Source organism: Oncorhynchus kisutch, linkage group LG25, assembly GCF_002021735.2.
Source record: "Oncorhynchus kisutch isolate 150728-3 linkage group LG25, Okis_V2, whole genome shotgun sequence".
NCBI classification, from domain to species: Eukaryota; Metazoa; Chordata; class Actinopteri; order Salmoniformes; family Salmonidae; genus Oncorhynchus; species Oncorhynchus kisutch.
In genome coordinates this window covers 34,408,375-34,432,078 of record NC_034198.2, presented here as the reverse complement: position 1 = coordinate 34,432,078, position 23,704 = coordinate 34,408,375, and the positions used below count along the sequence as shown (strand labels likewise).

The following is a 23,704-nucleotide window of genomic DNA, read 5'->3' as shown; positions in this document are numbered from 1 at the left end:
CTAGTTTTATTGTTTCTTTAATTAGAACAACAGTTTTCAGCTGTGCTAACAATAGCATAAGGATTTTCTAATGATCAATTAGCCAACATCTGTATTTCTATAGCAACTAGGCTACTTACAGTATGTACACATAACCCCAAAAAACGAGTTTCTTATCAAATACAATCCTTCACACATCAGAAATGTGTCACATTTTTGATTTGGTCCTCCTGAGGCTTAGAGGAATGGAAAGAGAGCAAGTGCACAGCAAACATGTTCACTTCTGGTACCTGTCAATTCTATCCTGCAACTACAAATGTGTCTACTCAAAGCAATACAACCTTAATCAGAACAATCTCACAAACTTCGAGAGGAAACTGTTTCAGTCCTTGAGCTTGTGGCTCTGTGTTCCCTCAGCTACAATGTGAGTGTTGTATGAGTGTTTTTCTTCCTCAACTAGTTGTTTTCCTAATCCATGGCCCCTCCATTGGCTCAGTAATGAGTAGCCTAGCTCTAGTCTTTCTCTCTCACTACTCCTAGCAATGCCTTGGCTCGGGTTCCAAAGAGCACTTTCCTTTGGAACCATGGGACCTTTTACTGTGTCCAATTCAAAAGCAAAGGATGGGTTCAACAACAGAAATGGAAGCCTAGATCTATATACGGTATCAAGCCCATGTTTTCCTAGGAGGACCTTGGTTGGAGGATCCAGGGTCATTTCAGTCACAGTAGAAGAGTGATCACTGCTTTAATTTCTAACAATTCAGAAGGTTGAAACATCATATCCCCTCTCTCAAATAACAGCTTCAATTAGTTCACAAATGTTATTGTATTGTAACAAATTAGGAAATAATGAAATTCTGTCTCCATTCCCACTCTGTGGCTCTTGGGTTTTGAAAGTGGCTAAAGCTAATCCCAGTGGCTATTGTTTTGAAAGTGGCTAAAGCTAATTCCAGTGGCTGTTGTGTTTTGAAACTGGCTAAAGCTAATTCCAGTGGCTGTTGTGTTTTGAAACTGGCTAAAGCTAATCCCAGTGGCTGTTGTGTTTTGAAACTGGCTAAAGCTAATCCCAGTGGCTGTTGTGTTTTGAAACTGGCTAAAGCTAATCCCAGTGGCTTTTGTGTTTTGAAACGGGCTAAAGCTAATCCCAGTGGCTTTTGTGTTTTGAAACGGGCTAAAGCTAATCCCAGTGGCTTTTGTGTTTTGAAACGGGCTAAAGCTAATCCCAGTGGCTGTTGTGTTTTGAAACGGGCTAAAGCTAATCCCAGTTCAGAGAGAACACTTAGAACGCAGCACAAGGTCTCAGCATGGTATAAGTGTCACATAACCTTTATCATGTGGTATGAAGTGTTCAATATAAAAGACCTTAATCAGTGTCATAAGGCAAGAAAATCACTGACATGACATCTTATAACCATTTGTGATAAAGCTTGAGGACATGTTTACATTGTCGTTACGAGTAAAATAAAGAATTAGAGATTTGTCACCTCATGTCTCACATAAAATAAATACAAAGACCTTGTCAAAAGAAAAATCACATCACTTATACTGTCAGTTTCACAAATCATACATAGGAGCATATAATTAGTGGTGTAAAGTGCAAGAGACTGTCTCATAACATTTAAGTTTGTTACCATAGTGTAGCAGAAGCATAGGGTGGGCACAAATTGCTCAAGGAATGTTGCCTCAGTGTAAAAATTAGTCATTGCTTGCTGCATGAGACAGACTATCTACGTGATGCAGTCAACCATTTTACTTTTCAAGTGATAAAAATAAAATAAGAGTACAAAATGACTTTGTAATAACATATTTATTTACCCTTTGGCTCACAAAATGACTGTTTTTGAGCAGTTATAGACAGGAGCTGGGACACACACAGTCCAATTGGTCAACAGCTGCATAATGCAGCCTGGAATGAAGTCTCGTCAAAATAACAGGAAACAGATCCTGTTTTTCACAACAACTAAGTCAGAGACTGGAGCGGTCACTTTTTCTTCCTCCCTTTCATTTTATTATTCAAAGTTTCCGCAACCAGTTTGACTCCTACTTCCTCTTGACGGTGCTCCTTGGACCACTCCTTCTGCAATTGCCTTAGGAGGTCGGGAGTCAGTAAGCCCTCCTGTACTAGGCGGGAGCCTAGGGACTTGTCCAGCTGCCTAGCCTCTACTCCACTGTCCTGGGCCTTGGGAGCTCCTCGAACCCTCCTTGGGGATACTGGGCTGGGCCCCGGCCTCCTCTGGCTGGAGAGGGGGTCTATCCCAGGGGTGGCGCTGGTCTCCGTTGCTCGGATAAGTCGTGTGATGTTGCGCACGCCCAACTGAATGATGCTGTCCAGCTCCTGCTGGATCTCCCGGACATAATTGGCATCCGGGAACATGCCCATGAAGCGGTAGCTGGAGACAAAGTCCAAAAGAGAGTGTTATTAATATCTGATTGAGAATAATTGCAATAAAGACAATCAATGACCTTATTAGGCACATTGTGTTACTGAATTCTGTGATTGACCTTTAGCACAACAAGAACACGTGGTCATTGTGATTGGTGAATGGTTTTGGTAAGGTAGAGTGGTGAGAGACGGGATCACCTGAGCCAGAGGTAGAGGTCTAGCACATCATGGACAGCCTCCAGGTGCACCAGGTCCTTGATGTTCTTGGGTGGGACCAAGGGCCAGCTGACAAGCCGACACACCCAGTCAAAGGTCAGAGGCTCATCTCTGCTGAACTGTCTGGCAAACTGGAGACGGAGAGAGTGTCACCTCAGACACTCAGTGCCTCATCATCCAGACCCAATTACCATAGGATTACCTTTAGACGTAATTCACCCAACCCACAATAGATCTTATCAATACTGCTGCCGTAACAACACTGATGTCATGTTCCTTAAAGCCCAACAACTAACAAAAGCTTATCAATGAGGTTGAGGTTAGAGCCCGTATTCACAAAGCGTCTCAGAGGAGGAGTGCTGATCTAGAGTCAGGTTCCCCCTGTCCATACAATCTTGTTAACTCTTTACACTCTTGGGAATTGGCCTGTAGGGCTACATTTGAAATGTTTCTTACGGAATAAATATGGAAAAGAATGTGCATATAGGGCAGAAATAAAACATTAACAGTTCAGAGATCATGGGAAAATTATTTTAAAAGTTGAGGCCAACAGTTCACCTGACAAGATTGAATCCAAACATTATAACGTTGATTTTGCCACATTTTATAATGAAATCTGAAAATATGCTGGACATGGAGTTACATAATAACAATATCCATGACAATTTTGGGGTAGGTGCAACATAAGACAAAATAATTACAAGAGTTTGAGTGTGAGGTCTAACTGGTGTCTCCAAGTGGACACACCTCTCCAGACTGGACACAGTTCATATGGAATTTAAATGTACTTTTATGGCTCAAGGAAAGAGCCTTCAGCTATAAGGTGCTTTTTTGATCTCTCCTAGCTTTCCCATTGAGGAACTGAAGCAAACATATTTGTAGTTTGTTTGGAACACAGCCCTGCATCCCCACCTTTACACAATTACGGTTGTTGTTTAAGCAATCCAAAAAAAGTCCATTATAAATAGCATGTTACTGTACAGCCAATGCATTCCAATTTAGGGCACTTATCAGTGTCCAAATTTGCCATGTTCAACCTGTATACATACGGGTACGAGTGTAAAGGGTTGATAATGGCCTAAAAGGTGATACCGTATATGACCACTCCTACATTGTGAATGCGGGCCCAGACGTTTTAACCAGTGTTGCTAATGGAATGGGGATTTTTTTATTTATTTAACTAGGCAGGTCAGTTAAGAACAGATTCTTATTTTCAATGACGGCCTAGGAACAGTGGGTTAACTGCCTGTTCAGGGGCAGAACGACAGATCTGTACCTTGTCAGCTCGGGGATTCGAACTTGCAACCGTTCGGTTACTAGTCCAACACTCTAACCACTAGGCTACCCTGCCGGATGATTCTGCTGTAAAGATGTCTCTGCTCCTACCTTCAGGAAGGAGGTGCACACGAAGGGCTGCTTCTTGTTGATGGGCGCAGTGCAGAACACATATCGAGAGCGCAGGTTGAGGGGAATGTGCTGGATCATGTCAGCAAGGAACTTGAAGTCATCAATGTTACACACAAAGTACATACCATCAACTTGCGAGAGGCTCACAAATATATCCTGGGGATAGAAAGAAAAAGGGTTACTTTTAAATTAACACAAATAAATCTATACTAATCTGTGAATTTAACAGTAAATCTTAATTTTCATTACAGAGTAATTTATAGTGAAGTAAAGTTACTTACTATCAGATTGGACAAGGTGGCATCAGGTAAGTGGTAGGCAAACATTTCAATCTGCTCTGCTGTAGGGTGCAGCCCAGCTATCTAGGATTCGGAAAATTAACAATGTCATACTTCATTGTCATTAAATTAAATAAAGGATATTAAATAGTCAGATATACCACACACAGGAGATCAAAGGTCAGAAACAGTCCATATTCCTCACCTCGATGGCGTGGACGGTCCTGCTGAGTATCTCCTTGAGGATAGGCAGGTCGTCGCGGTGCATGGTGGTGACCTCGCCCTCTTTAAAGATGGAGCTGAAGCGTCCGGCCCGCCCGGCGATCTGGAGAGCCTGAGACGTGGAGATGGTGTTTAGCTCCTTCTCACCCTTCTCATTGATGTTGGGTTTCACCAAGGAGTTGAAGATGATTCTCCTGATACTCCTAATGTGGGAGGGGCATGGTAGACAGAGCTTATACAGCTGTAGGATCTTACATTTGAGCCAGTGTGCTACAGCAGCAAAATAATCCTGCAGCAAGAGGAAATGTGAATTATTACGTGGACTATAATTAATGGACATTTTTGTAGGGGTTGATAGATTTTTTTGGTAAAGGAAAAATAAATGAAAATTCAAAGTAAAAATTACAAATGTCGTACATTTCAATTACAAGTTGTACATTTCGTGCATTGCAACAACTACAACGCTGCAGCAAACTGAAATCAACTAATCATGCAAGAAATTAGTTTATTTTCTTCTGTTTTAGTAGTTTTATGACAATGTGTAGAACAATGTACTTCAAACATAATATGGATTGTCAGAGGTCAATTAAAACAATAAGCTAATAAGATCAGCTTCAACGCTCAACTCACAGGTTTAGTCCCATCCCGATGGCATCCGTTGCAACCAGGATCTTACATGGGTCCTCTGGGTCATTGAACTTCTTTGCTTGAGATAGCTTGGTCCCTGTTGAGCGGATGATTGACAGTGCTTTAATGATGCACACTATTACACCTCAAGGATTGAGTGATGTCACGGCGGGAGTACATCAGCCATTTTGTTTTTCTGTCCAGCACCCGAACAAGTTGAATGTCCATATTTTACATTTTTCACTCCATTCTAAATCTCCATCATCTCAATCACTGTGCTCTGTGGACATATAAGAACAGAGGAAAGCCTTACCGGGTGGAAGGCTTCCATAGATGACGGCACACTCCAGGCCTCGGCTCTCGATCTGCCTACTGATGGAGTAAATATCGTTTTTGCTGAAGCAGACAACACAGTCGCCTGGTCTCAGGTTATCCAGAGACTCCACAGCACGGTCCAGAATTGAGCACGGACTGAGCCTCTTGTAGTTACGAACCTGCCAGTAGAATATGTCAACTGTAAGACACTTGGCTTTTTTTTTTTAACACTAGAAGTCAAGAGTTTTTAATTGATATTCAGCAGAATCATGTAAATGACAAGCAGGCCTCTACCCCAAATGACTGACAGTCTCATTAGAAGCCGAACACACTAATGTTCAGCAGACTGGCAAGACTCACCTCCACCTCTTCACCAGTTGTGTACATGAGCTCTGTGACAAAGTTAATCACAGCAGGCTCTCCACACACATGGATCTCCTCAGCACACAAACCTATTCCCAGACAGAGAAAAACAAATAATCCATTAGTTAAAACTGTGAAATTATAATTTTACCATATTGTTATTGACCTAGTAAATAGCTGGTAATTTCTATACAATAACAATACAGTGAAGTTACTGACCGAGAAGAGCCCTGGTCCAAGCCCATCCCCTCGATATGTCCCTAATCATCTGGATCTCATCAATAACCGCTACTTCATCTGGACAGAACACAGAGGACGACACGTTTCACACGTTAGTGAACACAGCAGGTGATAACCAATGTCAACAAATATCTAGCTCTAGCAGAACATGAACCCAATACTTACATGGAAGTGATAAAATAAACATATTTCATGTACATGAGGTTAAGTTGAGAGGTAAGAGAAGACACTGACATGGAGTTGTGACACTGCACATCTCGATAGTACAGGCCACATGCTCAGCTTGTCCCCCCTCCGCATCCACAAATGTTCTCTCTTCTCCTGTCACCAAATCACATGGCACGCCCTGGGGAGAAAGAAACTTTGATTTAACGTCCTCCTTCGACATAGAGCTCTGAGAATTAAATTAAACATTTTTGCTTCAATTGTTTCAAGGTATTAGCTACACAAAAAGCTTTCTTAATGTCTTCTCTATGGAGGTTTACTAGTGAAAGAGGAGTCATACTAACAGCAGTGTTGCTCTTTTCAAAGATCTCGTGGGCCAACAGCTTCAGCGGTCCACAGTAGACACCAGACTTGGCAGCCAGGTATCTCTGAATTGCATGATGGGTCTTTCCACTGTTGGTTGGACCAGCATGGAATATCACCTTCCTCTGGATGGCTCTAGCCTCTGGGTACCTGGGAAACATTCAGGTGCATGGCTGAAAGACACTTGTGTGGAGTATTGTGTGAACACAGCGCTGTATGTATACATATCTTGAGCGTTGGGCGAGTAACCGAAAGGTCGCTGGTTCGAATACATGAGCCGACAAGGTGAAAAATTTGTCAATGTGCATTTGAACAAGGCACTTAACCCTAATTTGCCCTTGGGGCACTGCATTACTATGGCTGACCCTTTTAAAAACAACACATTTCACTGCACCTATCCCTGTGTATGTGACAATAAAACCACAAAAACGATTGTAAAATGTGTTTAATGTTGAGATCACACGAAGATGAGGTGATACTTACCAATTAGCTGGTACACGCAGATCACTGATTTTTCGTAGATCCTCCATGCAGTCCAGCATGGGGAAAATCTGCTTTGCATGTCTCATGAAGTAAGGATAAAGGTCATCTATGTGGCCTGGTGAACACAAGCAAACACACTCAGCAGTTGAGAGGGTGTGATGGGGTTGGAATTCAGTTCCAACTCACAGTTGCTTTCAATCACCTGATTCATTACGTCATAAGAAGAGTGTTGTACTCACCTGCTCCACAGCATATATCATTGAGGATGATATGAAGGTCTGCACTGAGTGTAGAGATTTCCAGCACATACTTCCGAAAACTGATGAAGGCTTGGTGAAAGAGACGAGCTAACAACACAGAGATGAATGTTTTGGTATGCCCATGAGGCTTGGTTGGAAGAGTATGATCACTAAACATATATTTGATGAGGGTACCATACCAGTAGGCCAACTAGTTGAAAATGATTGTTGTTCTCACCATCGAGACCTTGATCCGCAGCTATTTTTTGCATCTCGTTCCTCTTGTAGAACTTATTCAGTATTTTTAGAAGTTCACCTGTTAGGAGAAACCACATAGTAATGACTGATAAAACAGCCATGTAGAGCAGGCCTACTCTTGAAGCTATAAACATTATAGGAAGAGAGTCCCAGCAAACAGCTTTTACATAATATATATTGACAGGGAATGTGACCAAACGTTCACAAGTCTCAGACTCATAGCGAGCTGTTACTGAGACATGGCTATAAGGCTCCATAGTATACTGTTAGAATACAGCCCCCATGTCTCAGGGCCATGGCTGCCCCAGTATACCGTTAGAATACAGCCCCCATGTCTCAGGGCCATGGCTGCCCCAGTATACCGTTAAAATACAGCCCCCATGTCTCAGGGCCATGGCTGCCCCAGTATACTGTTAGAATACAGCCCCCATGTCTCAGGGCCATGGCTGCCCCAGTATACCGTTAGAATACAGCCCCCATGTCTCAGGGCCATGGCTGCCCCAGTATACCGTTAGAATACAGCCCCCATGTCTCAGGGCCATGGCTGCCCCAGTATACTGTTAGAATACAGACCCCATGTCTCAGGGCCATGGCTGCCCCAGTATACCGTTACTCTTAGCCAAAGGACTTTACATCGTCTGCTTAAAGGCGAATTGGCTCTGGAAGCCACGCAAATATTGCATCCAAACATGAAACCATTCTCAATTGCAGCACGGTTCTAGAAACATAAATCCCCTTACTTCCATATCACATTGTTACAGGTTTTGGTTTTCCCATTTAGATTTCGAGGTCGGACGTTACCACTTTGGGTGCACCGATCGGTGGCACCTCGTTAGTCAGTATGTGTTACACCTGTGCTGACTTGTCATCCTCGTTAGTCAGAAGGCGTTTCACTTTTGCTGGCACTGAGGATATTTAAGAGCACCTGGTTCAGTGCTCCAGTTAGCTTGAGCGATTTGGAGGGTTAACACCTTTAGTTGGCCCTCCCTATTAGATTTTTTTTTAAAGGATATCCTTTATCAGATCTTCATTAAGAGTGTGGAGTCGGTGCTAGATATAGGTTGGGAAACATACCTCAATGCAGGGATGGGATATGCCACTGAACTCAATTGTACCTTTATCCACACTGCTCCATCAAGAAGATTGAAGTACTGCTAGTTTTCCTGGACAACTGCCCTTTTCATCCTTAGCAGCAGCCATTATGGAATGGCACGTTGCATTGAACAAAGGGGTTGGTTGGCTGACACGGCCATTCCAAAATGCCTCGGTGGCTACTGCTAGCTAGCATGAGGGCAAAAAGGGTTGTTTCTGGGAAACTAGCAGTATTTCAATCTTCTTGATCATAGTGTGGATAAAGGTACAATGGCCTATTCCATCTCTGCATTGAGGTACGTTTTCCCACCCATATCTCGTGCCAGCTCCATGGTGTCTTCATGTAAACGTGATTGCCTTGTGACCTCAGTGCAGCTTATTGTAAACAAGCATAGTGGTACATGATCTTCCAATAGTGTATAACCCTGGAAGACAGACAGGGGCTGCTGTATTGAAGCCACCTCGCAGCCATCTTGGCACTAAATTACAAAAATGTCAATTTCAGCTATACTAACAGCTCATGTCTAATTGGCACTCAACATTAACATAACGCAACAATATAGATGTTAAAAATACAGTACTTCTGTCCAAGGGTTGCGTGAGCTCAGCTCCCACAGCCCAACCATCGTCGACATCACTCTTGATGTTGAGAGGCACAAATAGTGAGGTGTCTGGTGATCGTGACGAACTGTTCGAATAAACATCTCGCCTGGAGGTCAGAGGACCAGACCAGGGGTCTTTCAATAACGTTGTCGATCCAAAGTTTCCACAACGACTGTCCACCAGAGCGTTTTTGTTTCGTACAGATATGGCGCATATTCTGGGCTGTACTCTTGAGAACAACAGCATACAGCGGTTTACTGACATCCTTGGTTGCTAGATACAGTCCGCGATTATGTTGCCTTGTCTGGTGTGTCAATTAACACATTTCAATGTCCCATTTTATGCAATGTGTCATAATCTTTTGCTGGTACGTTTTTGCACAGTATTGTAGCAGAGGACTGTCTAAATGGGCTTCATTCTGTGATACAACGTGCAGGAGGACCCTTGTTTGCATTGGAGTCGAAAAATATGCCTGTAGCAATATGTAAAAATATATATCATAGTAATTCAGAAAATGCGTTGATTTAATTAGAAAACATATAATTGTGTCTATAAAAATACCGTGATTATACGTTCAAATGATATATGTACTATATGAGCACACATCTACTGATAATACTCTGGCATGTCTGTGGTGCCTACATTTCACAAATCAAAAGGTCCTTGAAAAGGTCAAAGCCGGATCGAAGGTTAAAGTGCGCATCGCTAAAAACCTGAAAACAAATGTTAATTATAAATGATGATCGCGGTTGGGGAGGTGCTGCCTTCATATTCATACCTGAACACATTTCCTGGAAATAAAGCACAAAAAAAACCACATTTCTGGGATTCAGCGTGATATAAGAGGTGTAGCGTGAGTTTGCGTGATCGATGTCAATTACATGTGTCTCATGGTGAATGCGTGAGAGTTAGCAGCTCTAGTTATACACAAATGCAAACGTTAACTTCATGCACGAAATTAAAATGCCTACTATAACTTCCGGCAACAGCTCTGGTGGTCATTACTGCAGTCAGCATGCCAATTGCACACTCAAAACTTGAAACATCTGTGGCATTGTGTTGTGTGACAAAACTGCACATTTTAGTGGCCTTTTTTGTCCCCAGCACAAGGTGCACCTGTGTAATGATCATGCTGTTTAATCAGCTTCTTGATATGCCACACTTGTCAGGTGGATGGATTATCTTGTCAAAGGAGAAATGCTCACTAACAGGGATGTAAACAAATTTGTGCTCAACATTTGAGAGAAATAAGCTTTTTGTGCATATTGGACAATTTCGGGGATCTTTTATTTCAGCTCATGAAACATGGGACCAACACTTTACATGTTGCATTTATATTGTTATTCAGTGCATAAGTAATCAAAACGTATTAAAGACATCACTCCAATACATACAAGTCTAAATTCGCATTTCCTTTGAGTCGATGACGGATGGATATAGACAGGTTGGATATATACAAATGTTCAACGTCCACACAAGTCTTACATTGGACCCAGTATAAAAATGAACATGCAGTGGTGGGTCAGGGCAGTATTTGGCATAACAGTTTCTTCATGATCTTACAGGCACTTAAAACATATATTGCCTGTATAGTGTTCAGATGTAGCACAGCCCCATCTGAGCTTAAATATTTAACCTTAGAGAAATTATGTAAAGTGATATTTCCCTAAATCTAGTCCCCAAAAATGTTTAAGTACCCATTAAACAGCATTTTGTGTCACCTCAATCCAATGCCACTAGCAAAAGCATTTATTGATATATAATATATTTGAAGAAAGATAGCGCAAATTACAAGAAAACGTGAAGTGAAAAAAAGAATCAAACTACAGGTTGTAGCTACACTAAAAGACTTAAGATGTAAAAGATTTCTAACTCCTAAGGTGAATTATAAACAAGGTACTATTTGAGCTCAAATAATGCCTATTGTCTTACAGCTTGACCTTAGAAATTGAACCGACTGTCAGCATTGACATGATACTAACCCATCACATTCAATTTGACCTGCTTACATGCACTGGAACATCCTTTGAAATATCTAGAAGTGAATGATTGTATGCCAGTGTTGAGCCAAACCAAGTGCCTCTTTTACAGAGAGGGTAGGTCCCCCAAAAATGTGATGGTAGCTCCCATTCCAGTGCTATTTATTGTGTGTCAAAGAGACGAGTCCATACAGTACGCTAACAGAGTAGACCCAGCACAGTCAGATGCACCAGTAGGTCACTGTCACATTGCAGAAGGTAGATGTATTAAATGGCTGACTCTTTATTTTCTCCTTGCGTGTCAAGTTGCTCTCTCTTCTCATTTGCTTTAGGCTATAATCAGAAGCATTCTCAGCATTTTTCCGTTTCACTCAGATTTGGCTTTCACATTTCGGGTTGCTGCTCAGCAGTAAGCGTCGGCCGTGGCTCCGGCGACTCGTAGCGTTGGAAGTTCCGCTTCCTTATTTTCTCAGGAGCTTTCCTCCAGAGAACGACCTCCTAGTAATAGAGAAGAATTACATCAACACTAGTCACAGTGATCCTCTCATAGGTTATTGTAAATGTGCATACTGAGATGAGACGATCGCTTTCAATAATACTATAGGCCTACTTCCTCGTTTTGAGTTCAAACTACTATAATATTTAGCTGCCACAGATATACACTACATGACCAAAGGTATATGGACACCATCGAGCATCTCATTCCAAAATCATATGCATTAATATGGAGTTGGTCCCCTTTTGCTGCTACAACAGCCTCCACTCTTCTGGGAAGGTTTTCCAGTAGATGTTGAAAGATTGCTGCATGGACTTACATTCAGCCACAAGAACATTAGTGAGGTCGGCACTGATGTTAGGCGATTAGGCCTGGCTCACAGTCCGCGTTCCAATTCATCCCAAAGGTGTTTGATGGGGTTGAGGTCAGGGCTCCGTGCAGGCCAGTAAAGGTCTTCCACGCCGATCTCGACAACCCATTTCTGTATGGACCTCGCTAGGTGCACGGGGGCATTGTCATGCTGAAACAGGAAAGGTCCTTCCCCAAACTGTTGCCACAAAGTTGGAAGCACAGAATCGTATGCTGTAGCGTTAACATTTCCATTCACTAGCCCGAACTATGAAAAACAACCCAAACCATTATTCCTCCTCCACCAAACTTTACAGTTGGCACTATGCAGGTAGCATTCTCCTAGCATCCGCGAAATCCAGATGAGTTTGTTGGACTGCCAGATGGCGGCGAGCTTTACACCACTTCAAATAAAGAAAAACCCTTGAATGAGTAGGTGTGTCCAAACTTCTGTCTGGTACTCTATGTAGTGTATCTGCAGTCTTGGAACAATAACTACAGACCGGTAAATAGAGGTTGGCTTTGATGTTCTGTACCTGCTGTTTGAAGTATCTCCTGTCCTCCTCATCCACCAGCACCAGGTTGAGGAAGTACCGCACAGAGAACTTCTTGTTGACATCCCTCATGGTGGCTGTCAGGTCGTAGCCAGCCAAAAACAGACGGATGGGAATGGACTCTCCTAAGAGTGAAAGAACAGGCATGAAGAGGATTGTGAAACAAGTTCCATGGCAAGAAGAGAGATGTACACTACAAGTCCTGAAAACATTCAACTGCTTTGGTGGGGCGGAATAACAAAATAAAATAGATAATGAAATAAAATCATAATATTGGGACAAATCGACACCATATTGTGCTGTGCATACCTTTCACAGGGGCGCCATCCATTATGTCATACTTGGCAACAGTGTCCGTCTCTGTAGTTGTGCTAGGCCCTGCGAAGGAATATCACATGACCAAATACATACATTTCACACGGTTCTTAAAGCAAACGCAGAGATTACAGGGAAGTTTTAGGTTTTCACAAAATTTGAAATCTGAAGAATCTGGAACATTCAATAATTTAAAATAAAAATGTTATTTAAAAGAGTAACATCTTATGCCGTTTTAAGTGAACTTTCCCTTTAAGTAAACCTCATCTCACCTATTCCAGTCATCTCCTTCTTTATCAATTGAAGTTCCATGTGTTGGATTTTGATTCTCACCAGAAGGAAATAGATTTTACCCACAATGACATCTTTCAAGTGGTATCTGAGAAGACAGTTGAGGTCAGGTCAAGTTATACATTTATAATAACGTATATATAAATTCTAATCATTTATTTAATTTCTGAATTCTGAATCTGAAACCGATTTTGACATGTATTTGCTACTGTGCTATGGTTTGAATGCATAAATGTCTTATAGTGATATATATATATCTTACTTGGACTTGTTGTATTCAAACTCTATGTGTAGACAGTCTTCAATGCCAACTTCCATTTTAATGGAATTATTCACATCAGGGTAAGTAGCCAGCTGATGGACAATGAGCTCATACTCTTTCACCAGATCAGACAGTCTCCTCATTACTGTCACTTTGAGGAAATATCTACAGGAAATAACAAAAGGAGAGTTATGGATTGTTTACAACAATGCAAATGACATTAAACCGACACACTGCTTATATTCATAAGGTGGATGCAGCAATGACAACAAGAAGCCATCTGATGCAGTTTCACTGATCATCTCAAGCTGTGCCAATAGAAAAGGACGATGCAGAGGACATCTGGTTATGACAGAGTTGTGCGCTAACCTCAGTCGGACATTGGTTCCAACGTAAGATTCATAGGGCTTCTCCACCTGCGTGAACTCAAAGTCGTAGCTTCGGTTCTGGGTCAACTCCCCTGGCAGGGCAAGCTCCTTCACCAGGTTAACAAACTCATGTGTGTTGCTTTTATCACTGAAGAGCTCTGAAAGAAATACACCACATGTTTAAACACCTCTGTTAGGTTCATCACAAACAGGAACCTCACATTTCCAATAAGCACATCCGCTGTAACAAGGGAAACATTTATTTTAACAAAAGTATAAATAGAGTCCTAAATCTATTAACCTAGATTGTCCTGTATTAGATTTTAACTTTTGTCCTATGATCAGACATTCAGATATTAATATGGTATTTGTAGGCTTCCCCAAACTTCCTCAGTCAGTTTGACAACATTGAAACAACACTTCGTCATGGTTGAGGAATCCTCACAGAAACACTTTGCCACCAGACTAGAGTGTGTGCTGTGGAGTGTGGACAACTGCGGTTTTCACATGACAAGCACATGCTTTGCTAAGCGGTTTAGCATAAATGAGACTGATACAACACTTGGTTTGTGAACCAATGAACAATGCATGGTTTGTGTTTGAGGCGGCCGCTTTTAGGTTACAATGTCAAAATATACATTTACACAAACTCACCAATCTGCCCAACAAACTCAATTCGAATCCCCTGGTGTTCTAGTCTCTTGCCCGTCTGCCTCACATTGAGATTCACCTTACAAGAAAACACAAACAAGTTATGGGGTATTGGCATAGGACACAGTAGGTATGTTTCCATTAGCTTGTCAACATTCAGAAAGTTTGCATAAAAAAAATAGATGCGACAATTGCCTGCTAAGGTGCGTTTCCATTTAACTATCCAGACGATAAAAACACATGGACGTAATGACATCATACCTAAAGAAAACCTACAGTGTTGAATAAAAATGAAGTGTTTCCATTAGCCATTTACGCAAATAACCTAATAAATTGGCGACAGTCTGTAGCCAATGCCATCCCACCTATCTGTTCCATGTCTCAAGTAGCCCCGGGAAAACCTGCATGTATAGAATGAAATTGGCAAATATTTGCCATGTTCTAATAATTCTTGTGTCAACATATCCACACGGCCCATGCCATGTTGAAACTTCAACTGTAATAATTATTTGACAGTGAAACTTGCCAACCAACCAGAAAAGCAACGCGAAGCAATTTAGGCATTCCTGAAAGTCAGGACAATCACTGTCCTGCAAAACAACATTACTTTTCTAGTTGAACATTTTATTTGAAAGCAGTAGGCATTTAGAATGAAATGTGGGATGGCACTTTAGAGTGACGCGATGAGGTCACGTGCCCCGCGTACCTTCAAAATGATTTGTTGCAATAAAGAAATGTCATGTCACGTGTGTGTATGTACGCAACGCTCACCTTCCCAGAGACAGATTCTCCATCATAAAAAAGGTAGTTCTTCTCCACTTTTCCATCCTCTGTTTTGAGTTCTGCGGTCTTCCTAGTCTCTGCATCATTGAGTAGGACATCAATTTCACACACAGGACCAAATAAACCACCCAGGAAACTCTGAAACACAGGAAGACTTAATAAGTATACAATCATCTCAAAGGCACATACAATCATACAACATTACACAGGCACAGAATCGGCTAACCTGACAGCTGACGTTAACACAGTCAACATTTCTAGTAGTTTTGACTGGACTGAGCGCTCCGCGTACCCTCGATAAAGATGGAGGATTGTTCATGCATTGTGTGCAAACTGACGGTTTTCCTAGCTGACGATTGTATACCAGCCATGTCCAACTCTGATTATGAGATGGAGTTACGTCAGGATGTCACTGGGCCGCTTAGCAAAGCCGGGAGAAGAGGAATGCAGGGAAAGGGATACGGAAAGGTGGATTTCGAGGGAGCAATGGGGGAAGAAAATTAGAAGGAAGTAGGTTGAATAGAATGAAGCAGAGGTTGAGTGTGAATCTGTTGAACGTTGGCGGAAAAGAGGGAGATGGTGTATCGAAGAAGATTGGGGTCAAGTACAAACAGAGTGAACTGTGACCCCAGAGTTCTGGAGGTGAAATGGAAGTGAATGAGGGAGATTTAAGTTAGGTGGAAGGTGTGGTGAGGAGTGCAGAGCCCGAGCCTTACATTGATGGGCATGGTTATGATGAAGACGAGGTTGGTCCAGTGGGAGTGAGATTTTAAGAAAGTGGAGCCAGGCCTTTTGACTGATTCACTACATGGAACAGATAGTTCCACACAAAAAAAATGTGTGGTATCAGGTTAGGCGGAATATATGTTGGTTGCTGTTGAGTTGTTGAAGGTAACCCGAAGAGGTGATGTTTGCTTGTGTCCCCCCCACACCTGTTGTCCCACACCTATTCAATGGCTGTGCGAAGTTACTGGATATTGAAGGGAACTGGAACACACAGTCAAAAACGTCAATCTAGAGCATCCCAAAATGCTCAATGGGTGCAGTGCATTCAGAAAGTATTCAGTCCTCTTGACTTTTTTCCACCTTTTGTTACAATACAGCCTTATTCTAAAATTGAAAAAAATGTTTTCTCCCTCATCAATCTACACATAATGACATAGCAAAATAGGTTTTTAGAAATGTTAGTACATTTATTAATAATACAAATTTAGAAACAATACATTTCCATAAGTATTCAGACCCTTTAATCAGTACTTTGTTGAAGCACCTTTGGCAGCAATTACAGCTGAGTCTTGAGTAGGACGCTAAAACCTTGTGTTTGGGGAGTTACTCCCATTCTTCTCTGCAGAGCCTCAAGCTCTGTCAGGTTGGATGGGGAGTGTCGCTGCACAGCTATTTTCAGTTCTCTCCAGAGATGTTCAATTGGGTTCAAGTCTGGGCTCTTGCTGGGCGACTGAAGGTCATTCAGCGACTTGTCCCGAGGCCACTCCTGCTTTGTCTTGGCTTTGTGTTTAGGGTCGTTGTCCTGTTGGAAGGTGAACCAGTCTGATGTCCTGTGCGCTCTGAAGCAGGTTTCATCAATGATCTTCTCTGTACTTTGCTCTGTTCATCTTTCCCTCGATCCTGACTAGTCTCCCAGCCCCTGCCGCTGAAAAACATCCCCACAGCATGACCACCATGCTTCACCGTAGGGATGGTGCCAGGTTTCTTCCAAACGTGACGCTTGGCATTCAGGCCAAAGAGTTCAATCTTCGTTTCATCAGACCAGGGAATCAGAGCCTGATTGGTGGAGTGCTGCAGAGATCGGTGTCCTTCTGGAAGATTCTCCCATCTCCACAGAGGAACCCTGAAGCTTTGTCAGAGTGACCATCGGGTTCTTGGTCACCTCCCTGACCAAGGCCCTACTCCCCCGATTGCTCAGTTTGGCCATGCGGCCAGCTCTAGCTGGAGTCTAAGTGGTTCCAAACTTCTTCCATTTAAGAATGGAGGAGGCCACTGTATCCTTGGGGACCTTCAATTTTTTGGTACCCTTCCCCAGATCTATGCCTCGACACAATCCTGTCTCGGAGCTCTACAGACAATTCCTTTGACCTCATGGCTTGGTTTTTGCTCTGACATGCACTGTCAAGTGTGGGACCTTATATAAACAGGTATGTGCCTTACCAAATCATGTCCAATCAATTCAATTTACCACTGGTGGACTCCCATTTGTAGAAACATCAAGGATGATCAATGGAAATAGGATGCACCTGAGCTTAATTTCAAGACTCATAGCAAAGGGTCTGAATACTTGTGTAAATAAGGTCATTTCTAAAAACTTGTTTTCATTTTGTCATTATTGGGTAGTGTGTGTAGATTGAGGAAAATGTTTTCTTTAATGCATTTTAGAATAAGGCTGTAACGTAACAAAATGTGGTAAAAAATAATAATATTTTTTTATTTCACCTTTATTTAACCAGGTAGGCTAGTTGAGAACAAGTTCTCATTTGCAACTGCGACCTGGCCAAGATAAAGCATAGCAGTGTGAGCATACAACAAAGAGTTACACATGGAGTAAACCATTAACAAGTCAATAACACAGTAGAAAACAAAGGGGGGGTCTATATACAATGTGTGCAAAAGGCATGAGGAGGTAGGCAAATAATTACAATTTTGCAGATTAACACTGGAGTGATAAATGATCAGATGGTCATGTACAGGTAGAGATATTGGTGTGCAGAAGAGCAGAAAAGTAAATAAATAAAAACAGTATGGGGATGAGGTAGGTGAAAAGGGTGGGCTATTTACCAATAGACTATGTACAGCTGCAGCGATCGGTTAGCTGCTCAGATAGCTGATGTTTGAAGTTGGTGAGGGAGATAAAAGTCTCCAACTTCAGCGATTTTTGCAATTCGTTCCAGTCACAGGCAGCAGAGTACTGGAACGAAAGGCGGCCAAATGAGGTGTTGGCTTTAGGGATGATCAGTGAGATACACCTGCTGGAGCGCGTGCTACGGATGGGTGTTGCCATCGTGACCAGTGAGCTGAGATAAGGCGGAGCTTTACCTAGCATAGACTTGTAGATGACCTGGAGCCAGTGGGTCTGGCGACGAATATGTAGCGAGGGCCAGACGACTAGAGCATACAAGTCGCAGTGGTGGGTGGTATAAGGTGCTTTAGTGACAAAACGGATGGCACTGTGATAGACTGCATCCAGTTTGCTGAGTAGAGTGTTGGAAGCCATTTTGTAGATGACATCGCCGAAGTCGAGGATCGGTAGGATAGTCAGTTTTACTAGGGTAAGCTTGGCGGCGTGAGTGAAGGAGGCTTTGTTGCGGAATAGAAAGCCGACTCTTGATTTGATTTTCGATTGGAGATGTTTGATATGAGTCTGGAAGGAGAGTTTGCAGTCTAGCCAGACACCTAGGTACTTATAGACGTCCACATATTCTAGGTCGGAACCATCCAGGGTGGTGATGCTAGTCGGGCATGCAGGTGCAGGCAGCGACCGGTTGAAAAGCATGCATTTGGTTTTACTAGCGTTTATGAGCAGTTGGAGGCCACGGAAGGAGTGTTGTATGGCATTGAAGCTTGTTTGGAGGTTAGATAGCACAGTGTCCAAAGACAGGCCGAAAGTATATAGAATGGTGTCGTCTGCGTAGAGGTGGATCAGGGAATCGCCCGCAGCAAGAGCAACATCATTGATAAGGTATTCAAGGTGTCTGAATACATTTGCCGATTGCACTGCATGTCTGGTAGTGAGAATGCAGGCCATGGAAGAACTGGGACATTTTCAGCTTCCAGGAATTGTGTAAAGATCCTTGCGACATGGGGCTGTGTATTATCCTGCTGAAACATGTGATCTCTGTGTACTCAAATTGCCGACGATAAAATGGATGTGTTAGTTGTCCGTGGCTTATGCCTTCCCATACCATAACCCCACGGCCACCATGGGGCACTCTTCACAGTTGACATCAGCAAACAGCTCGAAGACATGTATGCTGTGAAGACACTGGTAAATGTCTTCACTGACATTTTCAACCTCTCTCTGACCAAGTCTGTAATACCAACATGTTTCAAGCAGACCATCATAGTCCCTGTGCCCAAGAAAGTGAAGGTAACCTGCCTTAATGACTACTACCCTGTGGCACTCACTTCAGTAGCCATGAAGTGCTTTGAAAGGCTGGTCATGGCTCATCAACACCATCATCCCGGAAAACCTAGATCCACTACAATTCGCATACCGCCCAAACAGATCCACAGCTGACGCAATCTCAATCACACTCCACACTGCCCTTTCCCACCTGGACAAAAGCAACACCTATGTGAACATGCTGTTCATTGACTACAGCTCAGCGTTCAACACCATAGTGCCCATAAAGATCATCATTAAGCTAAGGTCTCTGGGACTAAACACCTCCCTCTGCAACTGGATCCTGGACTTCCTGACGGGCCACCCCCAGGTGGTAAGGGTAGGCAACAACACATCTGCCACGCTGATCCTCAACACGGGGGCCCTTCAGGGGTGTGTGCTTAGTCCCCTCCTGTACTCCCTGTTCACCCACGACTGTATGGTCAAACAACTCCAACACCATCATTACGTTTGCTGAAGACACAATGGTGGTAGGCCTGATCACCGACAACGATGAAACAGCCTATAGGGAGGAGGTCAGCGCACTGCCAGGACAACCACCTCTCCCTCAACGTGAGCAAGACAAAGGAGATTATCGTGGACTACAGGAAAAGGAGGGCCGAACATGCTCCCATTCACATCGACAGGGCTGTAGTGGAGCAGGTCGAGAGTTAAGTTCCTTGGTGTCCACATCACCAACAAACTTTAGAGGTTCAAACACACCAAGAAAGTCACACCAAAAGATCTGGCATGGGTCCCCAGATCCTCAAAAAGTTATACAGCTGCACCATTGAGAGCATCCTCACTGGTTGCATCACCGCCCGGTATGGCAACTGCTCGACATCCAACCGTAAGGCGCTACAGAGGGTAGTGCGTACAGCCTAGTACATCACTGGGGCCAAGAGGCTCCTTAACAGCTTCTACCCCCAAGCTAAAGAACTGATGAACAATTCATCAAAATGGCAAAACTGACTAATTGCATTGACACCCTTCTCCCTTTGTTTTTATACTGCTGCTACTCGCTGTTTATTATCTATGCATAGTCATTTTACACCTGCCTAAATATACAAATGATCTCGACTAACCTGTATATAGCCTCATTGTTTTTGTGTTACTTTTTTTACTTTATTTTGTAAATATTTTCTTAATCCTATTTTTTTTAAACTGCATTGTTGGTTACGGGCTTGCTTGTAAGTAAGCATTTCACGGTAAGGTCTACACCTACACAGTAAGGTGTGTCTGCCATCTGCCTGCTACAGTTGAAACCTGGGATTCATCCATTAGGAGCACACTTCACCAGCGTGCTAGTGGCCATCAAATGTGAGCATTTGCCTACTGGAGTCGGTTACGACGCCGAACTCCAGTCAGGTCAAGATACGATCCTGGTGAGGACAAGCATGCAGATGAGCTTCCCTGAGACGATTTCTGACAGTTTGTGCAGAAATTCTTTGGTTGTGCAAACCCAGTTTCTAACGATCCCGCAGATGAAAAGGCCGGATGTGGAGGTCCTGGGCTGGTGTGGTTACATGTCGTCTGCTGTTGTGAGGCCACTTGGACATACTGCCAAATTCTCTAAAACAACATTGGAGGCAGCTTATGGTAGAGAGATGAGCATTAAATTATCTGGCAACAGCTCTGGTGGACATTCTTGCAGTCAGCATGCCAATTGCATGCTCTCTCAAAACTTGAGATATCAACTTTAGAGTGGCCTTTTGACCACAGCACAAGGCACACCTATGTAATGATCATGCTGTTTAATCAGCTTCTTGATATGTCACACCTTTCAGGTGGATGGATTATCTTGGCAAATGAGAAATCCTCTATAACAGGGATGTGCACATTTGAGAGAAATATTCATTTTGAGAGTATGGAACATTTCTGGGATCTTTTTTTTCAGCTCATGAAACATGGCACCAACCCTTTACATGTTGCATTTATATTTTTTGTTCAGTATAGATCTGTGCCAGCACAGAGGGATAGTCCAACGAGTGATATATGCTTCAGTGAAGTTGGCTTCTTAGCAATGGTTATCAACTGTACGGCAGAGATGGGGCGTAAGTCACAGAAAGTAATGTTGTGGCAGCTGTAGAGAAGTACTTGAGTGTACTAGATTTGACTTCAGAAGAGTTACAGGGTGTGCGAAGTGGTGGCGTCCCGTCCTCCCAAGCCATTGGCATAGTGCAAGACAATATGGGGTTAAATAGTGGAATAGGGTTTTAACTTGTGTAGAATTACAAAGTATAATTGAGTTATACTCCAGTCTAGTTGGTGGCGGTAATGCAACAGCAATTAAACCTCATCGAAAAATACATTTTCTCGTGACATCCAGCAATTTTGCGTAGCTTTCATCGATAATCACCACAAAGTGATCAATTATATAACTGCTACATTAGCAAATTGCCGCCAACTAAAACGTGTTAGTTATCTAGCTACAGCTGGAAGAACACAGTGGGCCTCCGACCCCTGTCTGTGTTGATACCTAACCTAACGTCGTTATGCTAGACTAGCTATCCGTTAGCCAAGCTAGCTAACGAAGTAGGGGAAAAACGAAGCAAATGGTCAGAATGACAGCTTTAGCACATCTTTATGTATGTGTTGCTACTTCTTTCATTTTTAACTCACCATTTCAGCTGTTTAAACTGCTGTGACAGCTAGCTAGCCTCCGTGTTGCTAATTCCTGTGTCGATACACAAAACAGAGAAGCAGTATATCTGTGAATACAGAAGCAATGGCAACACATACATTTCAAAATAAAAGTCCAACGTCTAGCGATATAATTGGTTTAGTCCACTGCTGCTGCAAATTTTCACATTCACTGTTTGCAGATGATTGAGTACTTTTCTGAAGGTTTTGGCAAAATCTCTATTGTCTACAGTAACTTTCTTTAGAAGAGGCAGTTTATCGGTAATATCTTTTGACTTTGATATAGCAGCACGTTGTGTATCAAGCCAGCGTTACTTGGGGTGCATTTATAAATTCACACTGGTTATCCACTTCAATTTCAGAGCACTCTCGTTTGAGTGTGCCTGAGCGCACAATAACTGATGAATTTACTAACCCACAACAATATTTTAATATGACCAGTGTCATGAAACTTCGGCAACAAAACGCAATTAAATTGTTGCCAGCAGCACAGTTAGTCACCATCAGTGGCGATTTTAGCATGTAAATCTCAGTGCCAGCAAAGCCACTACGCAATACAACACTAAACAATACATTAATTGCACTATAACGTTGACAAACGGTGGCCACAAACTGTTAGGACCAACATAAAGCTGTCCCAACAGCAGAGCTTTCTTTATAGTATGATGGAGTGAAACCTTACCCCGCTACACCTGGCTATCAGCAGAGACTTGTTTGGCAGCAAAACGGTTAATTCAGCCTTATTTACTGCCTTCTTAAAAAACATAGCTGATATTGCTGAATTGCTTAAACTAATGTGGGTTCTACTGACAATTGAGATGTACAAATATGGCATAAAAGAGGATGAGGCCATCCATAATTTCAATTAAGAAATTAATGAGCGAGATAAGACGGATGTAGTCACTAACTATTTGTTCAGCACTTTTGAAATGTAAAGTGACAGAATTCAGAACATGGGCTGTTTTTACAGTATTCTCCCTGTACACCAAGTCAGAACTATAGGATAAATAAAGGGGGCATAAAAGCAGACAATGTAAGTTCTTACAATATTAGATCATGACATATCTCTAAAACAGGCTATAGGCTACATGTGCACCACCAAGTCAGAACAGTAGGCTAAGTTATGAGTGGGAAAGGGACCAAATTATTAGGGGAAGGCACGTGGGCAACTAACAGCTTACTCCACAACATGTATGACTTTCTTAGCTACAGTATACATATCTCCCTGACATATTACATCAATTATGCAGCAGAATACCGCAACATTGTCATGAGACTTTGTCATCAAAGTCTGGAATTCTCTGGATTTATGGTGCTTTCAAGACAACTTGGAACTCGTAAAAGAAACAAGGTCTAATCATGACATCAGTGATCTCAAGGTCGGAGCTCGAGAAAGAGGCCCAGGTACCCAACTTGGAATTCTGAGTTGGATGACAGTTCAAAACGTATTTTCCCAGTCGGAGCTAGTTTTTTCCCAGTTATCTTGAACTCACTGAAGTCTGGGATTTCCCAGTTCAGAGTTTCCAGTTGTTTTGAACTCAGCAGAAGTCATGCTGGATTGACAGCATGGCCAATGTATTCAACCTTTTCTGGCCCATGGTGTTGCGTGTGAATGTTTATCATTTTAAGCTTGGATAAAGAGACCCTTAAACCCAGACTTGGACCAC

At 42.6% G+C, this 23,704-nt stretch overlaps 2 protein-coding genes across 7 annotated transcripts; both read right to left on the bottom strand.

The window, feature by feature from the left end:
* Positions 1 to 1,289: 1,289 nt before the first annotated feature.
* Positions 1,290 to 9,680, bottom strand: LOC109889446 (ATP-dependent RNA helicase SUPV3L1, mitochondrial). Of its 3 annotated transcripts, none has more exons than XM_020480876.2 (15): positions 9,212 to 9,680; positions 7,519 to 7,596; positions 7,281 to 7,388; positions 7,042 to 7,156; positions 6,540 to 6,708; positions 6,265 to 6,376; positions 6,010 to 6,087; positions 5,788 to 5,879; positions 5,426 to 5,606; positions 5,116 to 5,209; positions 4,469 to 4,688; positions 4,267 to 4,347; positions 3,965 to 4,141; positions 2,561 to 2,709; positions 1,290 to 2,369 (listed from the first exon to the last, which is right to left on the bottom strand). In XM_020480876.2, exons 1-15 carry the CDS (start codon positions 9,495 to 9,497, stop codon positions 1,961 to 1,963), a joined length of 2,349 nt encoding a protein of 782 aa, XP_020336465.1. In that variant the 5' UTR covers positions 9,498 to 9,680; the 3' UTR covers positions 1,290 to 1,960. The 3 variants fall into 3 exon arrangements, with proteins under 3 accessions (XP_020336465.1, XP_020336466.1, XP_031660817.1); XM_020480877.2 differs by lacking the exon at positions 9,212 to 9,680 and adding an exon at positions 8,279 to 9,176 and having other exon boundaries at positions 1,768 to 2,369; XM_031804957.1 differs by lacking the exon at positions 9,212 to 9,680 and adding an exon at positions 8,112 to 8,244 and having other exon boundaries at positions 1,768 to 2,369.
* An 818-nt stretch (positions 9,681 to 10,498) lies between these two features.
* On the bottom strand, positions 10,499 to 22,111 carry LOC109889447 (vacuolar protein sorting-associated protein 26A). 4 transcript variants are annotated; one of them, XM_031804960.1, is made up of 9 exons: positions 22,017 to 22,109; positions 15,269 to 15,418; positions 14,501 to 14,576; positions 13,848 to 14,004; positions 13,479 to 13,643; positions 13,198 to 13,304; positions 12,920 to 12,988; positions 12,593 to 12,735; positions 10,499 to 11,710 (listed from the first exon to the last, which is right to left on the bottom strand). In XM_031804960.1, the coding sequence occupies exons 1-9, from the start codon at positions 22,017 to 22,019 to the stop codon at positions 11,597 to 11,599; spliced, it is 984 nt and encodes a 327-aa protein (XP_031660820.1). In that variant the 5' UTR covers positions 22,020 to 22,109; the 3' UTR covers positions 10,499 to 11,596. The 4 variants fall into 4 exon arrangements, with proteins under 4 accessions (XP_031660820.1, XP_031660821.1, XP_031660818.1 ...); XM_031804959.1 differs by lacking the exon at positions 10,499 to 11,710 and adding an exon at positions 12,028 to 12,255 and having other exon boundaries at positions 22,017 to 22,111; XM_031804961.1 differs by having other exon boundaries at positions 14,501 to 15,418; positions 22,017 to 22,101.
* Positions 22,112 to 23,704: the final 1,593 nt, after the last annotated feature.